The sequence below is a fragment of the Thamnophis elegans genome, chromosome 3 (genome assembly GCF_009769535.1).
Source record: "Thamnophis elegans isolate rThaEle1 chromosome 3, rThaEle1.pri, whole genome shotgun sequence".
In the NCBI taxonomy this organism is placed as follows: Eukaryota; Metazoa; Chordata; class Lepidosauria; order Squamata; family Colubridae; genus Thamnophis; species Thamnophis elegans.
The window spans coordinates 150729042-150751728 of record NC_045543.1 but is presented as its reverse complement, the minus strand read 5'-3'; the positions used below and the strand labels follow the sequence as shown (position 1 = coordinate 150751728).

Genomic DNA, 22687 nt, shown 5'->3' with positions numbered 1-22687 from the left:
ATTTAATTTTAAAAATAGAGATAAAAAATAAAAATACAGTATTAAATTTCATATCACCCATTCCATCTAAACAGGGCTGGATATCCATCAACAGCCCCAGGCCTGCTGGAACAGCCAGGTCTTGACGGCTTTTCGGAAGGCCGAGAGAGTGGGAAGGGTCCGGATCTCTGCAGGTAGATCGTTCCACAGGGCCGGTGCAGCAACAGAGAAGGCCCTCCCCCGGGGAGTTGCCAGCTGGCATTGTCCGGCTGACGGCACCCGGAGGAGGCCCAACCTATGTGATCTTGTTGGTCGTTGGGAGGTAAGTGGCAGAAGGTGGTCTCTCAGGTTCACTCATGTTCTAACTTTGGTCACTAAATGAACTGCCGTAAGTCAAGGGCTACCTCTAGTTAGGAAGTCTATGGCATCACTATTTTTTGTTATGATTCTATGATGGAACGTGGTAGCTCAGTGGCTGAGACGCTGAGCTTGTCGATCAGAAAGGTCAGCAGTTCGGCGGTTCGAATCCCTACCGCTGCATAGTAGAGTGAGCTCCCATTCCTTGTCCCAACTTCTGCCATCCTAGCAGTTCAAAAGCATGTAAAAAATGAAAGTAGAAAAGTAGGCACCACCTTTGGTGGAAGGTACGCGAGGTGGCGCAGTGGTTAAATGCAGCACTGCAGGCTACTTCAGCTGACTGCAGTTCTGCAGTTCAGTGGTTCTAATCTCACCGGCTCAGGGTTGACTCAGCCTTCCATCCTTCTGAGGTGGGTAAAATGAGGACCCGGATTGTTGTTGGGGGCGATATGCTGACTCTGTAAACCACTTAGAGACGGCTGAAAGCCCTATGAAGCGGTATATAAGTCTAACTATTGCTATTGCTATTGCTATTGCTCTATCTATCTATCTATCTATCTATCTATCTATCTATCTATCTATCTATCAATCATCTATCTATCCGAGGTGGCACAGTGGTTAGGGTGCAGTACTGCAGGCCACTTCAGCTGACTGTTATCTGCAGTTCGGCAGTTCAAATCTCACCGGCTCAAGGTTGACTCAGCCTTCCATCCTTCCGAGGTGGGTGAAATGAGGACCCAGACTGTGGGGACGATATGCTGACTCTGTAAACCGCTTAGAGAGGGCTGAAAGCCCCATGAAGCGGTATATAAGTCTAACTGCTATTGCTATCTATCTATCTATCTATCTATCTATCTATCTATCTATCTATCATCTATCATCTATCATCTATCTGGGTGAAATGAGGACCCAGACTGTGGGGGTGATATGCTGACTCTGTAAACCGCTTAGAGAGGGCTGAAAGCCCCATGAAGCGGTATATAAGTCTAACTGCTATTGCTATCTATCTATCTATCTATCTATCTATCTATCTATCTATCTATCTATCTATCTATCATCTATCTATCCGAGGTGGCACAGTGGTTAGGGTGCAGTACTGCAGGCCACTTCAGCTGACTGTTATCTGCAGTTCGGCAGTTCAAATCTCACCGGCTCAAAGGTTGACTCAGCCTTCCATCCTTCCGAGGTGGGTGAAATGAGGACCCGGATTGTTGTTGGGGGCGATATGCTGACTCTGTAAACCGCTTAGAGAGGGCTGAAAGCCCTATGAAGCGGTATATAAGTCCAACTGCTATTGCTATTGCTATTGCTATAAGGTAACAGCAAACTGTGCGCCTTCGGCATTTAGTCATGCCGGCCACAAGACCATGGAGATGTCGGGATCAAATTATAGCACATACTATGTGCCTGGGGAACCTTCACCACTTGTGGACTCATTGGAAGGGATGTTAGGATTTTATTCTGTTTATTTTGACACCAGGCCCACTGGGCTTTATTATACCCGCAATCCACTGTCATCTGCATGGCTGGAGCACCATAAAGTACCTGTAATAAATGAACAAAAGACAAGAAAACGGTGTTGTGTTCACAGCAAATGGGGCTCGACCTGTGACGCCAGTTGCTTCCTGAGCCAAATTGCCTCTTTCATCCCCCAGTTTGGCTGAAGAGGAGAATTCCAGTTTTGCAATCACTCCGAGCTCTTTCCCGGGTCAGATCTGCAGATTAGCTGCCTCTGGAAACGGCATTTCACATCTCCTCCTCCTCCTCCTCCTTCTTCTTCCCAGTGAACCGGAGCAAAAGAGAGTCTCGCTTTCCTTCATTCCGGCTCAAGGGTCTTGGCAGCGTGCCAGGTCAGGGCCTACAAACAAGACGCAACAGTTGTGCGCAGGGCATCACAGATGTGCAGGAGTTACAGGTAGAAGGCAGAACCTTTTAGGCACGCTTGAGTGCAAGTCAGCGAGCGTGTAAATTGTCTCGGTTACACCAGGATTAGGCAATAAAGGGGAAGGCCCCAGGAAGGCTGCAAACTCTGAACAGTGTAGAAGGAATACAGAGTGACTCCTCTTCTTCTTCTTCTTCTTCTTCTTCTTCTTCTCCTCCTCCTCCTCCCCCTCCATCCTCCTCTTCCTTCTCTTCTCCTTCTGATCCTGGGGGGTGAAGACTTACACCCCTCAGAGAGGGCCCGCAATTTGGGGGTCCTCCTGGATTCGCAGCTGACACTGGAACACCATCTGTCGGCTGTGACCAGGGGGGCCTTTGCCCAGGTTCGCCTGGTACACCAATTGCGGCCCTACTTGGACAGGGGGGCACTTCAAACGGTCACTCAGGCCCTTGTCACCTCAAGGCTGGATTATTGCAATGCGCTCTACATGGGGCGATCCTTGAAAAGCGTTCGGAGACTACAGCTAGTCCAGAATGCAGCCGTGCGAGCGATATTGGGTGTACCGAGATACACCCATATTACACCTGTCCTCTGCGGGCTGCACTGGCTGCCAATTGGTCTCCGGACGCAATTCAAGGTGTTGGTCATTACCTTTAAAGCCCTACATGGCTTAGGACCAGCGTATCTGCGAGACCGCCTACTGCCATACACCTCCCAACGGCCGATAAGATCCCACAGGGTGGGCCTCCTTCGGATACCGTCAGCCGGACAGTGTCGGCTGGGCCCCCCCCCCGGAGGAGAGCCTTCTCTGTGGCTGCTCCGACCCTGTGGAGTCAGCTACCCCCAGAGGTCCGGACCTTACCCACTCTCATGGCCTTCAGGAAAGCCGTTAAAACCTGGCTGTTCCGGCAGGCCTGGGGCTGTTGACCTTAGTGTTAAGGTCCAGCCCCGATTAGAAAGGTATGGGTGTTGGGAATTTTTAAATTATTCTTTTATTTTGCTTTTCTTTTTTCTTTCTTTGTAAGCCACCCGGAGTTCTCCGGGATTGAGCGGCCTAGAAATTTAACAAATAAATAAATAAATAAATTATTCCTCCTCCTTCTACACATTCTCCTCCTCCATCCTCCTCCTCACGCTCCTTCTTCTCCTGCTCCTCTCCCTCCTTCTCTTCTCCTTCCTCTTCTTCCTCCTCCATCCCCCTCCTCCCCTCCATTCTCCTCCTCCTTCTTCTGCTCCTCCTCCTTCTTTTCTCCTTCTTCCTCCTCCTCCTCCTCCTCCTCCTCCTCCTCCTCTTCCTTCTCCCTGGGGCTCTGTGGGATGGACCGATGGGCCAAGAGGTGGGGGGAAGGTCTGGTTGGAATAGCCGTTCCTTCAGGGAAGAGCCTCCTCCCCAACCCCGTAAGCATCCTCTGCACCAAAGGCTTTCTAAGGGTCCACCAGAGGACCCCCCCCACCTCCCTTTTCTCAGCTGCTGAGGGGCGAGGTTGAATGCAGGATCTCTGGATTGCCCAGGGTTGTGTCACTCACTGTTGCTGCTGTGATAGAGGGGGGGGGGAGGCAGAAAGGGCTGCGAACCCCTCCCAGGAGAAAGCCCAGAACTTCTGCGAATGCCATTTGTTCCCCCCGTTTTTCCCCCCCATAAAATCCACTTTTTTACATTTTTAAAACAAAAAGAATTTGGGAGACATCCAAATCCCATCCATCAACCTAGAAGGGACCAGTGAAACTTCTGGCCAGGATTCCTGACCTCTGGCAGCATCTGTTGCTATCCAGGCTGCCAACTGCCTGGAGCGAGAATTAGTCCGAGAGAGAGAGAGAGAGAGAGAGAGAGAGAGAGGGAGGGAGGGAGGGAGGGAGGGAGGGAGGGAGAGAGAGAGAGAGAGAGAGAGAGAGAGAGAGAGAGAGAGAGATTGCATAACTACAACTACCCACAGGTGAAAGGAAAAGGGGAAACGAGAGCAGCTGCCGGCACATTGGCCACAGAAAGGAAACAATGCACACCCTTAAAACTGACTCCGACCCTGAACGGAGGGCTGGGAATGACTCTCCCACAAGTCTCCCAGTGGGAAGGCGGCTCGTCTTGACCCGAAGGGTTTAACTGCCCTTCCAAAAGGCCTGCAGTATCGGGGGAAGCCGCATGTCGGGGGTGCGGGTTGGGGGGTAGGATCGTTTGAAGTGCCAGAGCCCCCACTGAGAAGGTGGGCTCCAGGGGGCCCAGGAGATGGCATCCTTTCAAGGGAGCATCCATGCGGCCTCCCAGTCATCCAGGCTGCAGGTTGTATCCGTAATATATTCGTTTGTCAAACATGTACAAGATTGCAGGTGCACATATGAACATGGGTAAGAATGAAAGAAATGAATACAAATAAATAGGGACGGTAGTCACCCTGGTGGGCTTACGCATGGCCCCTTTACGGACCTCTTAGGAATGGGGTGAGGTCCACGGTTAGATAGTTTGAGGTTGAAGCTGTGAAGGTTTGAGGATGTAACAACAGAGTCGGGTAGAGCATCCCAGGCGTGGACCCCTCTCTTGCTGAAGTCGGATTTTCTGCAGTCAAGTTTGGAGCGGTTGACCTTGAGTTTGTATTGATGATTTGCCCAAGTTGGCAGCGGTTGAAGCTGAAGAAGTTGTTGGCAGGTAGGACGTCGTAGCAGACAATTTTGTGTACTGTCCTTAGGCCAGACCGCAGGTCCAAGCCCAAAATTTCAAGCCTGGTGGCATAAGGGAATCCTGTTGTGAGCAGATATTGTATTTTGTAATATCTCTGGACTCGCTCGATTGTATTAATGTCCGATACACAGTGTGGATTCCAGGCAGACAAGCTGTATTCGAGGATTGGTCTGGCAAAGGCTTTGAATGCCCCAGTTAGCAATACAATTCTCCAAAGGTGTTGTTGTTGTTTTTTTAAAGGGCAACAGGCCTTTCTTGGTTTCTTCCCTGGACAATGTTTCCCTTCTCATCCAAGAAGTTCCGACTGACTTAGATAAAAACTTAGGGGTTTTGTAATCATCTGGCCGTAAGCACGCTCTCTGAGAGTCCCTGGGGCCACTTGGAAGTTTCTCTGTGCCCTCAGGGTCACCTGAATAGTACAAATGGGTGCGGAGCCTTCTTGGAACTGCTGAAAGGACCGTGTTGTAAAGAGGAGACGGATGGTGTCGTATTGTTAGAAGAATTTTCCTTCTGGGTTCAGTTCCAAGTGGTGGTGGTGGGGGGAAGACACTGGAAACATGGTGGCTGCTTGGAAAGATGGTTTTAATGGTGGACAGGACCACATGAAGCCTCGAAGATGTTGGGTGAAGAAGAAAAAAGGGAGAGATGTTGGGAGCGCCTGGGTTTTATGCTCTCTCTGGGCTTTTGAATCTGAGCTTGTATTCTGATTGGTTGTGAGACTCCCACGGGGTCATGCAGAGGCCACTCTGTAGGTCCTGAGTCCCAAGCTTGGTTGACTCTCGCTGGGTGATGATGTAATGAAAGGGCTTTGGGCAATTCCTACTATGGCTCTGCCTGAAGGAGGTAGATCTTTGTTATGTAGAATAGATTGGCTCAGGTAGAGGAAATGTTTCCCCAAAAAGAAAAAAATTAAACAGTAGGGAATCGTGGGGGAAGATTGGGAGGAAACTTGGGGAAACTTACCAGAACAATAAAATTAAAAGGGAAGAAAAATGTACTAATTATAAAAGAAGAAGGAGGAGGAGGAGGAGGAGGAGGAGGAGGAGGAGGAGGAGGAGGAGGAGGAGAAGAAGAAGCAGCTAGGTGGATAGATGGAAAGAGGAGAACTTAAAAGAAGTGGGATTTTTTGAGAGACCAGGAGAAAATGGTTAGCAAAGGAGGAAGGGAAAGAAAGGATTTATTACTGGAATAAAATGAAATGCATTCACATTGTTAATGGTATGTAACTAATTAAGATGTGAGGGAACTATATTGACATTATTAATTGGGGATAACTAATTAAGTGAAATGCTTATTCTATAAAACTTGACAGTGAGGATATAGGCCACCTATAGTACAATAGAACAAGGGATGGAAATGAGACGATAAATTTGGTTAACTTTAAGGGGCAAATAATGACATTGTTTATGTATTAAGAAGAAATTAAGCTTAAGATGAGATATATGGAAAGAAAATAATATGGCTGAAATCGGAAAGGGAAATACGATGTCAAATGAATTATGCATATGAGAGGATGTTAAAAGGGAAAACCTGAGCAACTCTTTGTTTATAAAAGAATTTAAAATTTGTAACAAAAAAATAAAAAAAACACTTTGTTTTTTTTTAAAAAAAGAATAGACTGGCTCAGGCCTTAATTGACAAAGTGGGGTGGGGTGAGTCTGCCTCCCTTTTAGGGAAAATATTCTGCCCTTTTAATGTTTCCCAAAATATTTCATTTTTTCTAGAAGAGGGGTGGGTGCTAACTTCCTACAGCATCTCCCCCCCCCCTCTGTTGAGAGAGGCCCGTTCAATTTCAATGGGGGCGGCCTCTTTGACACCCCCGCCCCCGCTTCCAAACCTACAGTTCTCTCTGTCCACAATCTGGGCTTTGCTGTCTTCCAAAGAAGCCTTTTAAATGCAGGTGGAACTGCGGAATCTAGTCCTGATGACTTTGTTCTCCCAGGTTGTGCCGAGCGTTTGTGAAGTGGTTGCTTTGTTTCCCCAAATGCTCAGGTCTCCACGTGCCCCACTGCATTGCGCAGTTTGTGACTGTGTGTTTTGTCCTTCGGGTGGACAAACTTCATCCTTAATGGCTTGAAAGCCAATGAACGACACTCAGGGCGCTCAGGACCAGATGGCTGCTAAGAATACGAATCCTTTCCTTCTCCAGCAGTCGGTTAGAACTGAAGAAGCTTCTTGGGTGAGAAGTGAAATGCCTTCAAAGGGGGGAAAAAACTCTAGAAAGGCCAGTTGCCGTTTGGAAAAAGCCCCTTTGGTGCATCAGAACCTCCTGGGAGCCAATGCGGCTCACACAGCCTTCCCTTCCACCAAATTTCAGTGAAGGGTTGTTGCCCCTGAGACTCCTGGCCTCTCCCTAGATTTTTCTATTCTAGCTTCCGAGGTGGCACAGTGGTTAGGGGTGCAGCACTGCAGGCCACTTCAGCTGACTGTTATCTGCAGTTCAGCTGTTCAAATCTCACCGGCTCAAGGTTGACTCAGCCTCCCATCCTTCCGAGGTGGGTGAAATGAGGACCCAGACCCTGGGGGCGATATGCTGACTCTGTAAACAGCTTAGAGAGGGCTGAAAGCCCTATGAAGCGGTATATAAGTCTAACTGCTATTGCTATTGCTATTCTTGCTTTCCTTTTGGCAGGAAAGGTGGGGGAACCAAGGAAGAGGGGGGGTTGCCTGCTTGGGAGGGCAGCCTGCAGGTCAGTCAGGCACTGGGGCTGCCCCTCGCTACCTGGGGCATTTAGAGGGCTCCGCCAGGCTGTTGCCAGGTGCAGAGGAAGAGGAGGCCCCTGGCCCTTCTGCCTTTGCATCCTCTCCTCCAGCCTCCTCTCCCAAATCCAGACAGGCTGGGAACAGGATAGCAGGACGCTGAGGGTTAATGAAAAGAAGGACCAGTATTTGAGGGGCAGCCCCAAAGAAGAGGGGGACCGGCTTATTTTCCAAGACACCTGAAGGCAACACAAGGAGCGAGAGATGGAAACTAATCCAGGAGAGAAGCGACTTAGAACTACGGAGAAACTTCCTAGCAGTGAGAACCATTAATCAGTGGGACGTCTACGGAGATCCTCAGTCATCCAGGTTGTCCCAAAGGTCCTTTTTCTGAGCTTCTTGGATGAGAAGTGAAACATCTTCAAGGAAGAACCAGAAAGTCCAGATGCCTCTTGACAAAAAATGCACCCTTGGGACAACGGGTGGAATGGCTCGACTCCAGAAGTTGTAGATGCTCCATCACTCCATCCATTTGCCTGGAATGGTCTAGGGTCTCCTGCTTGTGCAGGGGGTTGGACTAGAAGACCTCCAAGGTCCCTTCCAGCTCTGTGATTCCGTCATTCTGTCACTTCCTTGGCTTCACTCACACACACCATGCCACTGCTGTGGGCCCAGCTGGGAATGGCTTTATGTGAAGAGGGATGACTGTTCCCACCATTGCTCTTCTCCTCCTCCTCCTCCTCCTCCTCCTCCTCCTCCCTCCTCCTCCTCCCTCCTAGGACACTCCAAGTCAGAGCCCACCTCTTCAGAAGGAAGCTTCCCACACAGGGATGACCCCAAGGAACCCCTCGTGTCTCTGGGAAGCAGGCAGGGGAGTGGTAGCACTCCTTGTCCCAGGGCTTGGCATGTCCTCCCTCCTTGGAGCACCCTTCATTTTACACAGCCCAGCTGTTGGGAGGGCGAGATTCCACCCACCAGCCCTCTCCGTCTGGCTTCCCCAGCACCTCAGCGTAACTGCACAAAGCCTCCGCCACTTGCCAGCCAGCTGCTCAGGTGGCCCCTACGCGTGAAGGTGCAACATCTGGAAGAGGCCCAAACGTATCTCCTCGTTCTTAAACCCCATGGGCTTCTCAGCTGATGGAGGCGAAGCAACGAATTCCTGTCTTTGGTTCTCCATCCCCACCAGCCCAGCAAGGAGGTTTGTTGTCCCCAAACCTGGGCTGTTGCTTGATGTCGAAGCCGATAAGCTCCCGGATACAAAGTGTGATAGAGAATTGTACTTTTATTTTGGAACCAAGGTAGACGAAACCCCGGTTTGAAAAGCCAAGATTAGGATCTTACAGCCGTTTTTATAGTCAAGAGATGGTCGCCTTCAACCCTTTGCCCTTCCCCTAATAATATTGATTAGTTATTTGGATTTTAGCCCCCCTAAACCTTTACCCTTGTTATGTTAAACAACTCAATGTCACGTCACCTGTTTTTCATCCCAGGTCACAGGTATGTTGCAAATGTGCCAACTATGTGGATTTTGGGGTTTTTTCTTATAAACTTCTTGAATTCTTGTTCCTAATATCCTGGCTAGCGGCTTTAAGGAGCTAGCTTCTCTCTCGCTGTTAATGTGTAGCCCTCACCCTTACTATTGCAGAGCAGAATAAAAGAACGAAGTTTTTTTATCTGAGGCAACTTCCCCGAGGCCCCCCCCTCCTTCCGCAGGGAAAAGTAAAAGCGGTTTAAAACTTTTGTCTGAAGCAGCAACCCACCCCCCACCCCCAACTCCCTCTGCAGTGAGAGACCGGAAAAGATCAAATCTCTTAATTGCAAAGAAATGAAGACAAGAGAAAATGTTTTATCAGCATTCATATTCCTCACGCTCATGTCCATCCCATCCACACCTGGGTCCTTTCTCCACATGTGACCCTTCCTCTGATCCCCAGGGCCTCATCTGGACATACATTCCACCATCTGGTCCTTCAGGTTCATCTGCAGATAAAATCACTGTTCAAGAGTCTCTTATTAGAGTTGGTTGATAGAATAACAGAGGGACAGAATAACAGAGTTGGAAGGAAAGCTCTTCTTTACAGATGTTGAGACTCTAGAAAAATTGCAGAGAAGAGCAGCAAACTTGAATAAGGGACTGGAGGCTAAAACACGCGAAGAACGGTTGCAGGAACTGAGTATGTCTAATTTAATGAAAAGAAGGACCAGGGGAGACATGATAGCAGTCTTCCAATATCTCAGGGGTTACCCCAAAGAAGAGGGAGTCAAGCTATTCGCCAAAGCACCAGAGGGCAGGACAAGAAGCAATGGGTGGAAACTAATCAAGGAGAGAAGCAACCTGGAATTAGGGAGAAATTTCCTGACAGTGAGAAAAATTAATCTGTGGAACAGCTTGCCTCCAGAAGTTGTTAATGCTCCAACACTGGAAGTTATTAGGAGAGCCGTTTGTCTGAAATGTCTAGGATTTCCTGCTCAAGCAGAGGTTTGACTAGAAGACCTCCAAGGTTCCTTCCAACTTTATTATTCTATTCTATAACATCCCACCTCCCTCTCTCCCTCTCTCTCTCTCCCTCCCTCCCTCCCTCCCTCTCTCTCTCTCTCACACACACACACACACAGAATCTATTTGCAAATTAAAGACACAGAGATAGACACGCTTGGTGTGATATTTGTGATAACCTGCTGCTGTCAGGACTGAATAGCTTATAAGCTGTTGCCAAGATGTCAGCACATGATTCTTTAAAAGCAGTGTAGCATCAACCTAGCATAACCTACAGGCCGGGAGTTGCTTAAACAACAAGCCCTGATATTCCAAGTTTTGCCAGAAAATAGTGGATTATATAAACATGATTATTTGACAAGAGCTCAGAGGACATTCTTCCCATAAACTCCATGCCCCGGGGGTGGAACTGGAGAATAAGGCAGCGTATATGGAATCACCCTGCCCTTATCCTGGCCAAAGGGCCGACCTTGCAGAGTTGGGAAGAGAAATTTCGTGCCTTGAGTGGCTTGAGTCTTGATTGCACCCGATGAACTGCTTGGCTCAAGAGATTGGCTTTGTACAGAGGAGTATAATGGAATATGGGACTCATTCACACAGAATAAAGTAGGTTTGAAAAAAGATAGTTCTATCAGTGTATTAGGAATATAGATGTACTTGACAAGACTTACAAAAGAAATAAAAGACAAAGGAGAATGATATAAGATGTAGAGGAATAAGTACATTGAAAGTAAGATACTGTATATAGAAGAAATATAAGTATAAATTACCATATTAGTAGATGAAAAATGTGTAGGTAGGTAGGTAGGTAGAGATAGAGGGGGGGTATACATGTACGGATAAAAAGAGTATAATGGAGGGTTACCGATGTGGAAATGTTGCAAAGATGATATTTGTGTTTTAAAAAATGGGGGAAAAAACTGTTCAATAAAAACATTTAAAAAAAGAAATATAGATGTACTTGAATTGGGATTTGCAAATATACATATTTATATATATTTTCTCTCTCCTATCTGCTGCAAACCCCATATGCAGTAAACTCTCCGTTCCATCCAGCTGCCCTGACTCTACCCCAAATTAAGGGATTTAGAGGGTCGTAAAAAGAGAGGCTTTTTATATACATTGCAATATAAATAGGTTGTGTGTGTATGTGACAGAGAGAGAGAGAGAGAGGCATGTTGAATTGTAATGGTTTGTTGTTATAATGACATACATTATGAGGTTTTTTTGGGGGGGGGTAGAGCACTTTTTATGTGCTTTTTATTCCCCTTCTTTTTGTATGTATCAACATCATTACCATTTCTATGTTTTGCTCTTTTTATCTTCCTCTTGTTGTTAAATAAAAATCAATTTTAAAAGTTTTAAAACAAACAGGAAGCGCTAATACGCCCTGGTTTTAGAACATTGGCTGCTGCCTGGAATAAGCTGCATGGTTAAAGGAAAGGATGAAACAATCAAGCCGTTTATACTTAAAAACATATTTTTAATTAAGTGTGTGTCAGCACAGGTGTTTTATACATTAACAGCCAAGCAAGAAAAATGACATACATTCTTTATCGATAGTATAATGTTGCAGCGATCTGCATTAACAAAGATTTAGAATTTGCTTCCCGCAACCATTTTTTTCTTATCAAATGTCAAAGTGCAGCAATTGTCGTTTTCAAGAAGGTCAACTGGCCACTGGTCAACTTCCAAGCCCTTCCAAGCCTTGGTCTAGGGCAGGACTGCCCACTCTTGGCAACTTTAAGACCTGTGGAACCATTTGGCATAGCAACCAAACGAGACAGATACAAACTCCAATGGACAGTTAGGACTTCAGGAAAGAAACAGTCACCACCAGCCTGCCTTCCACCCAAGACCTCTGCCCTGTGTGGGTCAGAAAGAGGATGAGAAAGTATCTGCAGGCCCCTCACCTCCTGGGCATCAACTGTTTCAACTCATCCCATCGGGACTCTGCTATAGGACATTGCATGCCAAAACAATTGGACCCAAAGATCGTTTCCTCTCCACACCCACACCCCCACCATCACTCTGCTGGACACCTAATTCTCACAGCACTGTCTTAGGACTAAGGATATTTACCCATGTAGGAGGGCTGAATTACTACTATACTTTTCATCTTTTCTTCTAACTTTTCATATTGGTATCATTATATGATGATGATGATGATGATGATGATGATGATGTTGTTGTTGTTGTTGTTGTTGTTGTTATTGTTGTTTTGCACAAACATTGAGAGGTTCTGCACTGGAAACAAACTTGTATATCTAATCACATTTGGCCAAATAAAGTATTCTGTTCTGTTCTGTTCTGTTCTCTTCTCTTCTCTTATTCTACTCTACTCTACTCTACTCTACTCTACTCTACTCTACTCTACTCTACTCTACTCTACTCTACTCTACTCTACTCTATTTCTTATGCTATGCTATGCTATGCTCTGCTATGCTCTGCTATGCTCTGCTCTGCTATGCTATTCTCTGCTCTGCTCTGCTCTGCTATGCTATTCTTAGGAATTCTGGGAGTTGAAGTCCATAGGCCTTAAAGTTGCCAAGACTGGACATCCCTGCTCTAGGTGTGCATAAGGCTTCCTCTTGCTTAGAGTTCTGGGAAATCCCTGAAACTTTAAGAAGAGCCTCCAAGATGCACTCAAGACTAGCTGGAGACCCTCTTGGTGGCAGGGGAAGATCAGGTTGAGCTGGGCAGCCCGTCTTCCAGGTGGACATTTCCACTCCAGAATCCATGCACAGAAAAGCGGTGGGGGGGGGGGGATGGGCTCAAGAGGGCAAAATATGCAGACAGAACCTGAGAGAGAATAATGGACGGGGTCCTGTCGCAAGCAGGCACATCCCTGAAGAGAAGCAACCACGCTGAGATTCCAACCATCTGCGTTTCTTCTGGCTGGAGGTGGACCTCCTTTGGAGCTCAGCCTGGGAAGGATCCACTCTTAGGGAAATGCTTTCCTGTCACAGAAGGGAAAAGCAAGAAGGTCACTTCCAGAGGAAGGAGGCATCCAGTCGTGGTTGGAAGTAGGGAAGACTTCATGCCTCCAGGCTCACTGGAGAAATCAGCACCCACCCTCTTACAGAATCATTGGGGACAGGGCCCCCCTTTGAAGGGAGCCCAGATTGCCAGGTCTACTCTAGAGGCAGGAAGCCACCTCTCATGAGGTGGGTTCTCACCAGTTGAGGCATTGTCAACCACTGGGAACCTATGGTGCTCAACCTTTATGGGATCCATTTCAGCCACTGCCAGCATGAAGCGCAACAGGACAACTCACCATCAACTCAACTCATCTCAACTTCCATCAACTCCATCTCCACCTCCTCCTTCATCTCCATCTTCACCTTCACCTCCACCTTCATCTCCAGCTCAACCTTCAAGATGAAGGTGGAGGTGGAAATGATAGAGGTAGAGGAGGAGGTAAAGATGGAGATGGAGATGAAGGTGGAAGTGAAGATGGAGTTGATGGAAGTTAAGATGGAGATGGAAGTGGAAATGATACAGGTGGAGGTGGAGGAGGAGGAGGAGATGATGGAGGTTGAGACTTGGGCAATCAAAAGTGGAGAATGTACCCCAAGGTCATCCAGCTGGAAGAAGGACTGAGCCGCATACCAGGCTACACCAGAAGGCTATGGCAACATCTGGGGTGGGCTTGGTTGGTGATGGCAGGATGGGCAGAGGATGGGCGAGATGGAAGGTAGAACCTAGGGATGTTGGCACCCAATTCTCAGTTCTGGCTAGGCAGTACATGTAGTCCTCAACTTACAACAGTTTGTTTAGTGACCGTTTGAAGTTACAACGGCATTGAAAAAGTGACATATGACCATTTTTCGTACTTACAATTGTTGTAGCATCCCCATGGTCATGTGGTTTACATTTGGATGCTTGACAACTGGTTCAAATTTATAATGTTGCAGTGTCCTGAGGTTTCATGGAGGTGGAGATGAAGGAGGAGGTGGAGATGGAGTTGATGGAAGTTGAGATGGAGATGAAGGTGGAGGTGGAAATGATAGAGGTGGATGTGGAGATGAAGGTGGAGGTGAAGATGGAGATGGAGATGAAGGTGGAGGTGAAGATGGAGATGGAGATGAAGGTGGAGGTGAAGATGGAGATGGAGATGAAGGAGGAGGTGGAGATGGAGTTGATGGAAGTTGAGATGGAGATGAAGGTGGAGGTGGAAATGATAGAGGTGGAGGTGGAGGTGGAGGAGGAAGTAAAAATGGAGATGGAGATGAAGGTGGAAGTGAAGATGGAGTTGATGGAAATTAAGATGGAGATGGAAGTGGAAATGATAGAGGTGGAGGTGGAGGAGGAGGTGGAGATGATGGAGGTTGAGCTGGAGATGAAGGTGGAGGTGAAGATGAAGATGGAGATGAGGGTGGAGGGAAGATGAAGATGGAGATGAAGGTGGAGGTGAAGATGGAGATGGAGATGAAGGTGGAGGGAAGATGAAAATGAAGATGAAGGTGGAGGTGAAGATGGAGTTGATGGAAGTTAAGATGGAGATGGAGGTGGAAATGATAGAGGTGGAGATGAAGGTGGAGGTGAAGATGGAAGTGGAGATGAAGGTGGAGGTGGAGTTAATAGCAATAGCAATAGCAGTAGACTTATATACCGCTTCATAGGGCTTTCAGCCCTCTCTAAGCGGTTTACAGAGAGTCAGCATATTGCCCCCAACAATCTGGGTCCTCATTTTACCCACCTCGGAAGGATGGAAGGCTGAGTCAACCCTGAAGAGTTAGAGATGGAGATAAGACCACCTACCTCCTAGGCAGATTTTTCGCCTTGTTTCTGGCTTCCCTCTTATCCAGGGCGTCCTTAAATTTATAAGTCACCGAGGAGTCAGGCGGGAAGCAGAGTTTGCGATCTTGTCTGGTGATGAGCCTGAGTCAGGAGGAAATACAGAAAAACATTTGGGGCGCTTGTCTACCATCTTTGCTCCACAAAACCATCAGGGGCATCACAGGCCAGTAAATGCTGGGCTGGGAATCTCACAGCCAGCTAGGAGTCGAAGCAGAGCGAATGCAAGCATTGCTGTTACCCGAAGTGTGGCTCCAGGTCTCAGCCCTCTGATATAGCTTCTGCCTTCTGCTCTCCAACGAGAGAGTCCTCACCCATTTCGGCTCAATCTGCTCTGGCCTTCCTCCAGGCCCTTCTTCTGTGCCTTCATCTGCCCATGTCCCTCTATTTGTTTGCTTGTTGGTTTAATTTATGTATTTATTCATTTATGAAATTTATTTGCCACCCATCTCGCAACTAATGACCCTGGTTACACTCCACAATCATAGAAACATAGCAGACAAAATCATTGACAAATAAAATACCACTTTATAAAGCCTTGGTAAAGCCACACTTGGAATCCTGCATCCAGTTTTGGTCACCACAATGTAAAAAGATGTTTGTGACTCTGGAAAGAGTGCAGAGAAGAGCAACAAAGAGGATTAGGGGACTGGAGACTAAAACATATGAAGAACGGTTGCAGGAACTGGGTATGTCTAGTTTAATGAAAAGAAGGACCAGGGGAGACAGGATAGCAGTCTTCCAACATCTCAGGGGCTGCCCCAAAGAAGAGGGAGTCAAGCTGTTCTCCAAAGCACCTGAGGGCAGGACAAGAAGCAATGGGTGGAAACTAATCAAGGGGAGAAGAACTTAGAACTGAGGAGGAATTTCCTGATAGTGAGAACAATTAACCAGTGGAACAGAAGTTGCCACCAGAAGTTGTGAATGCGCCAACACTGGAAGTTTTTAGGAGAGCCGTTTGTCTGAAATGTCTAGGATTTCCTGCTCAAGCAGAGGTTTGACTAGAAGACCTCCAAGGTCCCTTCCAACTTTATTATTCTATTCTATAGCATCCCACCTCTCTCTCTCTCTCTCTCTGTCTCTCTGTCTCTCTCTCTCTCTCTCTCTCTCTCTCTCTCTCTCTCCCCTCCCTCCCCCCCCCCTCTCTCACACAAACACAGTCTATTTGCAAAACACTGGAAGTCTATTCTCCTTTTTGGGGATTCTATATCTCTGTTCTCGGAATTTCATGGACATGAGAAACTTAGCTTTCAGCCTGGCTTTATTGGATGAAGAAATCAAAGATAGAAGTTCTCTCAATAGAAAACGCCAGACTCTAAGACCAAAATCTTTGTTCAAGTTGATAACACAAGAAACCAGATTCAATACTATCTTATAACGGCCTATATTGTGTAGAACCAATGAACAGATTGAGAATGCCAGCAGCTCACATCTGGCAGGGAGAGAGATTCACGGAAGGAAGCAGAGGACCCAAACTGCAGGTCTTCTGGAATAAGTGTTCACAGAGAACACCCATTTTGTGATCAAGTGGCTCCATTCACATAACACACCAAGCTGGATTCGTAGCTTTACTATAACTCAGCATGTTGTCTGAACCCAGCTCATGCCATGGACACAGTTCCAGGCAAAGGGCTCAATCCAAGACCTGGGATGAGCCTGGGATGATAACTGAATATTTAAATTGAAGTTTTGACTTTAAGATTCCTGCGCCTGGTTCAATGTTTCACATTGCAATTTAATCGAATGATTGTCAGCCACCTATAATCCCCTCTGGCAAGATGTTTATAAGTCACCTGGGTTTAAATGTAAGTTTTTTTTTAAAAAGCAAGTTTAAAAAAAATCATAAAGTTAAATAAAGTTTAAAGAAATATAAGTTTCAAAAAATAAATGAAGAATTAAAAAAAAACTATATAAGTTTTTAAAAAAAACAAATGAATGCATTAACAAAAAAAGAAACAAAACCCTGTGTTGTGTGAATGCAGCTGGGAGCAGAGCCCAACCCAGATAATGTGACCTTGTCCCCACGTCTGGTGCCCCATAGCTGCCCTCCCAACCCCGCACCCCACCTACCAGGACTGCTGGCCACGCCCTTTCCTGCCCTTGTTGGGTACTTACACAAAAGCCTTGATGGAGCAGCCACCCTTCGTCTCCTGGATTGCGTAACCCTTGAACCTCCACAGCTGGTTGATGGAGATGGGCCGGTCTCTGGTCGCCTCGCAACAGTCCTGTGACGAAAACATCCCTGGGGGGGGGGGGGAAAGAGGACACAGAACTCGCAGGGCTGGAAGCCACCTCAGGGAGGGGTCACCAAAGCGGGCAACTTTCAAGACTCGTGGACTTTGGTTCCCAGATTGTGCCCTGCTGGCGGAGGAATCCTGGGGTTGAGGACCACAAGCCTTGAAGGTTGCCCAGTGTGGAGAGCTCTAGTGAGATGTGGTTGCAATGCGCAGGCGGAGGAAAGCTTTTCGGCAGTCGGGGGGGTCAGAGAGCTTGCAAAGGACTCATTATTCGGCCATGGATTTTGGAGATCTCGCTCGAGATCACCGTTTGGATCCGCATTGGATCGGTTGTCTGGCTTGAACCTTATAGCTGTGCAAAAGGGGGGCAGAAGGGCCTTTGAGGGTCCCCCCATGGAAAGACAGCCCAAGAGATGGGGGACCTGCTTTATGGCGGGAAAGTGTTGCAAAACGCTTTAATGCCGTTTTAATGGTTTTTACTCTTTTTTTCCCCAATTGTTTAATGTTTTTAAGATTTTTTTTTTCGAGTTCAAAAGTTTTATTTCTTTTTAAGACAAACATTTCATCATTCCTCAATCAGTAAGACATCGAAGTACAGTTTTTTGTATGTCAAAATAATTCTAGTTTACCACCAAATTCTTGTCTAGCCTAATATATACCCCTCCCTCCCCCCCACCCTCCCCCCCACCCCCTCCTCCTTTCCCCCCCCCCCGACTTCCCAGAACCCATACACGGTATGGGTTTCTAACAAACACAGTCTAAAATCTATTGAGAAAAAAATAAATTAAAATAAATTAATAACATTCTACCTTGACCTTAGCTTCTTCTTGCTGAGCTAACTTTAAACAGTTTAAATCATTTCTGATCTTAAGCATAGGCTAACTGGAATTTCTTGGTCCCGTATTTATTTTGTATATAGTCAATCCATTTTTTCCAGTCTCGTTTATATCTCTCGTTTGAGTGATCTTTAAGATATGCCGATATTTTAGCCATCTCGGCTAAATTTGTGACTTTCAATGTCCATTCTTGAATGTTTTAAAGATTTTAATTGTAATACATGCTTTTGAATTGGGAGCCGCCCAGAATCATTTGCAGAGAGAGGTGGCTGTAGGAATCAAATAAATAAACAAATAAACAAATAAGGAAACAAACATAAACCACAAACGTTTGGTTGAAAAGGTCTCCATTAAATCCGGACTGCTTCTAGGAGTGAAGGGCAAATCAGAACACAGAATAACAGGAGTTGGAAGGGACCTTGGAGGTCTTCTAGTCCAACCCCCTGCTTAGGCAGGAGACTCTCTACCATTCCAGTCAAATGGTTGTCCAAACTCTTCTGGAAACCTCCAGTGATGGAGCACCCACAACCTCTGGAGGCAAATCACAAGAGTTCCTCTCCAAAGCCTCTCTTCTCATTCAGCTGCTCCATCTCTAGCATCGTTTTCAAGATGGTCAGCATTTCTCAACCTGGGCAACTTGAAGATAGGATAGGATAGAAATATTGAATGGAATGGAATGGAATAGAATAGAATAAGAAATAGAATAAGAAATAGAATTGGATAAGATAGGATAGGATGGGATGGAATAGAATAGAAATATGGAATAGAATAAGAAATAGAATAAGAAATAGGATAGGATAGGATGGAATGGAATAGAATAGAAATATGGAATAGAATAGAATAAGAAATAAGATAGGATAGGATAGAACAGAATAAGAAATAGAATTGGATAAGATAGGATAGGATGGGATGGGATGGAATAAAATAGAATGGAATAGAAACATGGAATAGAATAGAATAAGAAATAGAATAAGAAATAGGATAGGATAGGATAGGATAGAACAGAATAAGAAATAGAATAAGAAATAGAATCGGATAAGATAGGATAGGATGGAATAGAATAAAATAGAATAGAATAGAAATATGGAATAGAATAGAATAAGAAATAAGATAGGATAGGATAGAACAGAAATATGAAATAGAATAAGAAATAGAATAAGAATTAGGATAGAATAGGATGGAATGGAATAGAATAGAAATATGAAATAGAATAAGAAATAGAATAAGAATTAGGATAGAATAGGATGGAATGGAATAGAATAGAAATATGAAATAGAATAAGAAATAGAATAAGAAATAGAATCGGATAAGATAGGATAGGATGGGAGGGGATGGGATGGGATGGGATGGAATAGAAATATGGAATAGAATAAGGGATAGGATAGGATAGGATAGGATAGGATAGGATAGGATAGGATGAGCTGGAAGGGACATTGGAGGTCTTCTAGTCCAGCCCCCTTTCCATGCAGAAACAGACGTTGTTATCTAATTAAAGCAGTCTATTTTGTAATTCCCCTCCTAGCTCTATCACTTTTCCCCTCCATTCTTCTGGAAGATATGAGGACTACAGGTAGACCTGGACTTATGACCTCAACCGAGATAGGTGGACTTCAACCCCCAGAGTCCCCCAGCCAGCGATGCCAAGGTTGAGAAACCCTGGTGTAGCCTGCAGAGGGAAGGATCCCTGCCCAGTGGTGAGGTCACCTACCTTGGGCTTGGAAGAGGCAGAGCCCAGCTGCCAGGAGGAGGAAGAGCACGAGGCGTGGAGCAAGGATCATCCTGAGCAGAAGTCGCTCCAAGGGCTGTCAGGGAGAGGGGAGACTGGCTCCTCCTGCCTTCTGCCGCCCTTTTTATGCTGTCCAAACCCGTTTTCGTTTTCCTTTCTCCCTTCTCTTGGCCGCTGGCCAAATCCTTCCTGCCAGTTTGAGGACTGTGGGAGAGCGAAGAGGCTTCCTGGCACGGACTTGCTTACTCTTGAGAAAGTTGTCAGGACTTTAGCGCAGCTGCCAAAGACGATGTCTCATTTCCATAATTTATTGTGCTTATTTACTCAAAGTTAATTGTTGATTCTAGTAAATACCATCATTGCCGTCGTAAAAAGAAAGGATGCAGATTCCAAGGGTATCATTTTCTCTCTTCCCACCCCCCCACCCCCCCACCCCCTCCAATCCTGTCTTCAGAATTTGAGATAGCTGGAAAACAAATGGGATGTTGCAAAGTTAGTTGGCTGGAGTCGACAGGCGCTTCCTCTTCCAAGTTCTGGCTCTGGCTTCAGCCTTGGGAATGGGACAGGGACTGCAAAAACAGGCAGCCTGGTGGCCCAGCGATCCTTGGGTCCTCCTTTAGTGTTGCCCTGGGCATCCGCCTTGCTTGGGCTCGGCTGGCACCTTCCCCTGCCCACCCTCTTGCTCAGTATAGCGTTGACCAATAGCAGGGACTGTTTGTAGCTCACGTTTCACCTGTGGGGGTCCTTGGTGGTCTCTCAGAGTGGGCTGTTTTCTTGCAGGTGTTTCATTGCCCAACTAGGCAATGTCATCCGTGTAAGGAGGCAGTGGGGAGGAGGGGGAGGGGGAGGACAACAATGATGACTGTGGGGTCCTTGGTGCTCTGTAAGTTTGGCTGTTTTCTCCAAGGCTCCTGGCCAAGTTCTGCAGATATCGGCCTGGCCGCTCTCCAAGCCAGAGAAGGTCTGTGACTGTAAATCCTCCCTCAAAAGACTTTGCTGGATGTGAATGAGCAGAATTCACAGCACATTAATAAAAGAGTTTGCTTCATGTTCTTGGGAAGCCTCGGTCAGAGCATCACTTCAGTGCCGTTGTAACTTTGAACGGTCACTAAATGAACCGTTGTAAGTCGAGGGTTACCTTTAGAAGGACATCAGGGGCATGTTTGGAAGGACCAATTGGGCAATATCACCATGGAGAAAACCCATCGATGCAGTTGAGAGTTAACACTTGAAGATGCACCATCAATGAGTAGGAAACGTCCAACTTTTTGGGAGTGGAAGGGAGATGGTGGAAGGAAGCTGAAGACCGCCACCAGCAAGAGAAATGGACTTGGGTAGAGTGATGCTGGGGACACTGTTGGAGCACCTGAAGGACCAGGTTGGAGACCATCTACGTGGTCTTCCCAGAGCTGCTCCTGACTTGAGAGCATACAACTACTCCTTCTTGCAGATGTTTCATTACCCAACTAGGTAACATCATCAGTGCTACAAGATGGTGAGATTTGTGAGAAGACAGGATCACTGGGGGGTCCTTGGTAGTCTCTATGCTTGGCTGTTTACTTGCAAACACTTCATTACCAACTAGGCAATATCATCAGTGCTAGAAAGGAGTGGGGATTGGAGGTTCTTTTAATATATAAGTGACAGTAGGAGTCTGGCTTTCTTCCTTGGTAGTTCCTTGATTGTTGTTTTCTGCTTGCTTGTTTGTCTGGTGTGAATCCATGCTTCTCTGTGATTTTCTCTTTTTTTTTTTGTAAAGTCCTTGATGGTTTCTGAGTTTGGGTGCTTTCTTGCCAATGTTTCACTACCCATAGAGGCAGTGGTGGCGGGGCTTTGTGGGCATAGCATGGCTTTGTGGGTGTGGCTTTGAGGGCATGGCAGGGGAAGGATACTGCAAAATCTCCATTCCCTCCCTACCCCACTAACCTGCTTTCCAGCTCAGTTCTCCTGTTCACCGCAACAGAAGAAGATCAGCTGAGAGGCAGCAGGGGCGAGGCCAGCCTGTTTGCCGGTTCTACGAACTTCTCAAAATTTCCGCTACCGGTTCTCCAGAACCAGTCGGAACCGGCTGAATAGCACCTCTGCCTACAGGCCACATCATCAGCACTGAGAGAAAAGACTAGTTGGGGGATGAAACATCTGCAAGATTTAGATTTTAGATTTTAGATTTTAATAGCATTTATAGGCCGCCCTTTTCCCTGAGGGGACTCAGGGCGGCTTACAATAACAAGGAAGGGGAGTGAAGACAAAACATAAAAAGAAATGTGCAATAACTGAAAAATACTAAAAACACAACATGTGTTTTTAGTATTTTTCAATACTAAACAACCATGCTCAGAGAGCACCAAGCACCCCGCAATCGCCGGTGCCCTTGAGGCTCCAGGCCCACCATTCCCCTGACAGGAAGTCCTGCCACCCTTCAAGGAGGCCTGGAGTCACATTTCCTGGTGCCTGATTCTGGAACACAGCTCGCCAACCTGGTGCTCTCTGGCTCTCTTGGGTTAGAAACCCCACAATTCCACCATTAATTACTGCAGCAATATTTGGTGAGGGGCTTAGCGCTTCCTCTTTTCCCCAAGTCTTCAAATGGAGGACCCTCTCTTGTTTTAAAGAAAGGGTTTTTTCTCTCTGCCTTTTTCCCATCAAATTGCTTCAGGTTTGAATATTTCCAAATATCAACCTGTGTGTTTCTCTTTTTCCCTCTGTCCCCATCTTATTGGCCTATCTGAAGATGGGGACGGGGGCTTCTGCCACTAAATCAGCATGGGGAAAAAAAGCTACTTTGGGGGTCATTTTATGGGTTTATTCAACACCCTGGAGCATAAACTAAACTGCTGGATTTGGGCGCCTCTCTGAGCCCCCAAATAATCAGCCAGAGTCCCAATTCACCAGGTTCCCTCCAAGGGTGGGTTTCAACCTCTTCTGTAGGTGTGGCTTGCTTTGTGGGAGTGGCTTGCCAGCCATGTGATCGGGTGGGAGTGGCTTGCCAGCCATGTGACTGA

The 22687-nt window shown here is 46.6% G+C and overlaps 1 protein-coding gene across 1 annotated transcript; it reads right to left on the bottom strand.

Moving 5' to 3' along the window:
* Positions 1 to 12984: 12984 nt before the first annotated feature.
* On the bottom strand, positions 12985 to 20031 carry LOC116505448 (C-C motif chemokine 19-like). The gene is made up of 4 exons (XM_032212680.1): positions 19668 to 20031; positions 17002 to 17128; positions 14851 to 14970; positions 12985 to 13046 (listed from the first exon to the last, which is right to left on the bottom strand). Exons 1-4 carry the CDS (start codon positions 19735 to 19737, stop codon positions 13031 to 13033), a joined length of 333 nt encoding a protein of 110 aa, XP_032068571.1. The 5' UTR covers positions 19738 to 20031; the 3' UTR covers positions 12985 to 13030.
* Positions 20032 to 22687: the final 2656 nt, after the last annotated feature.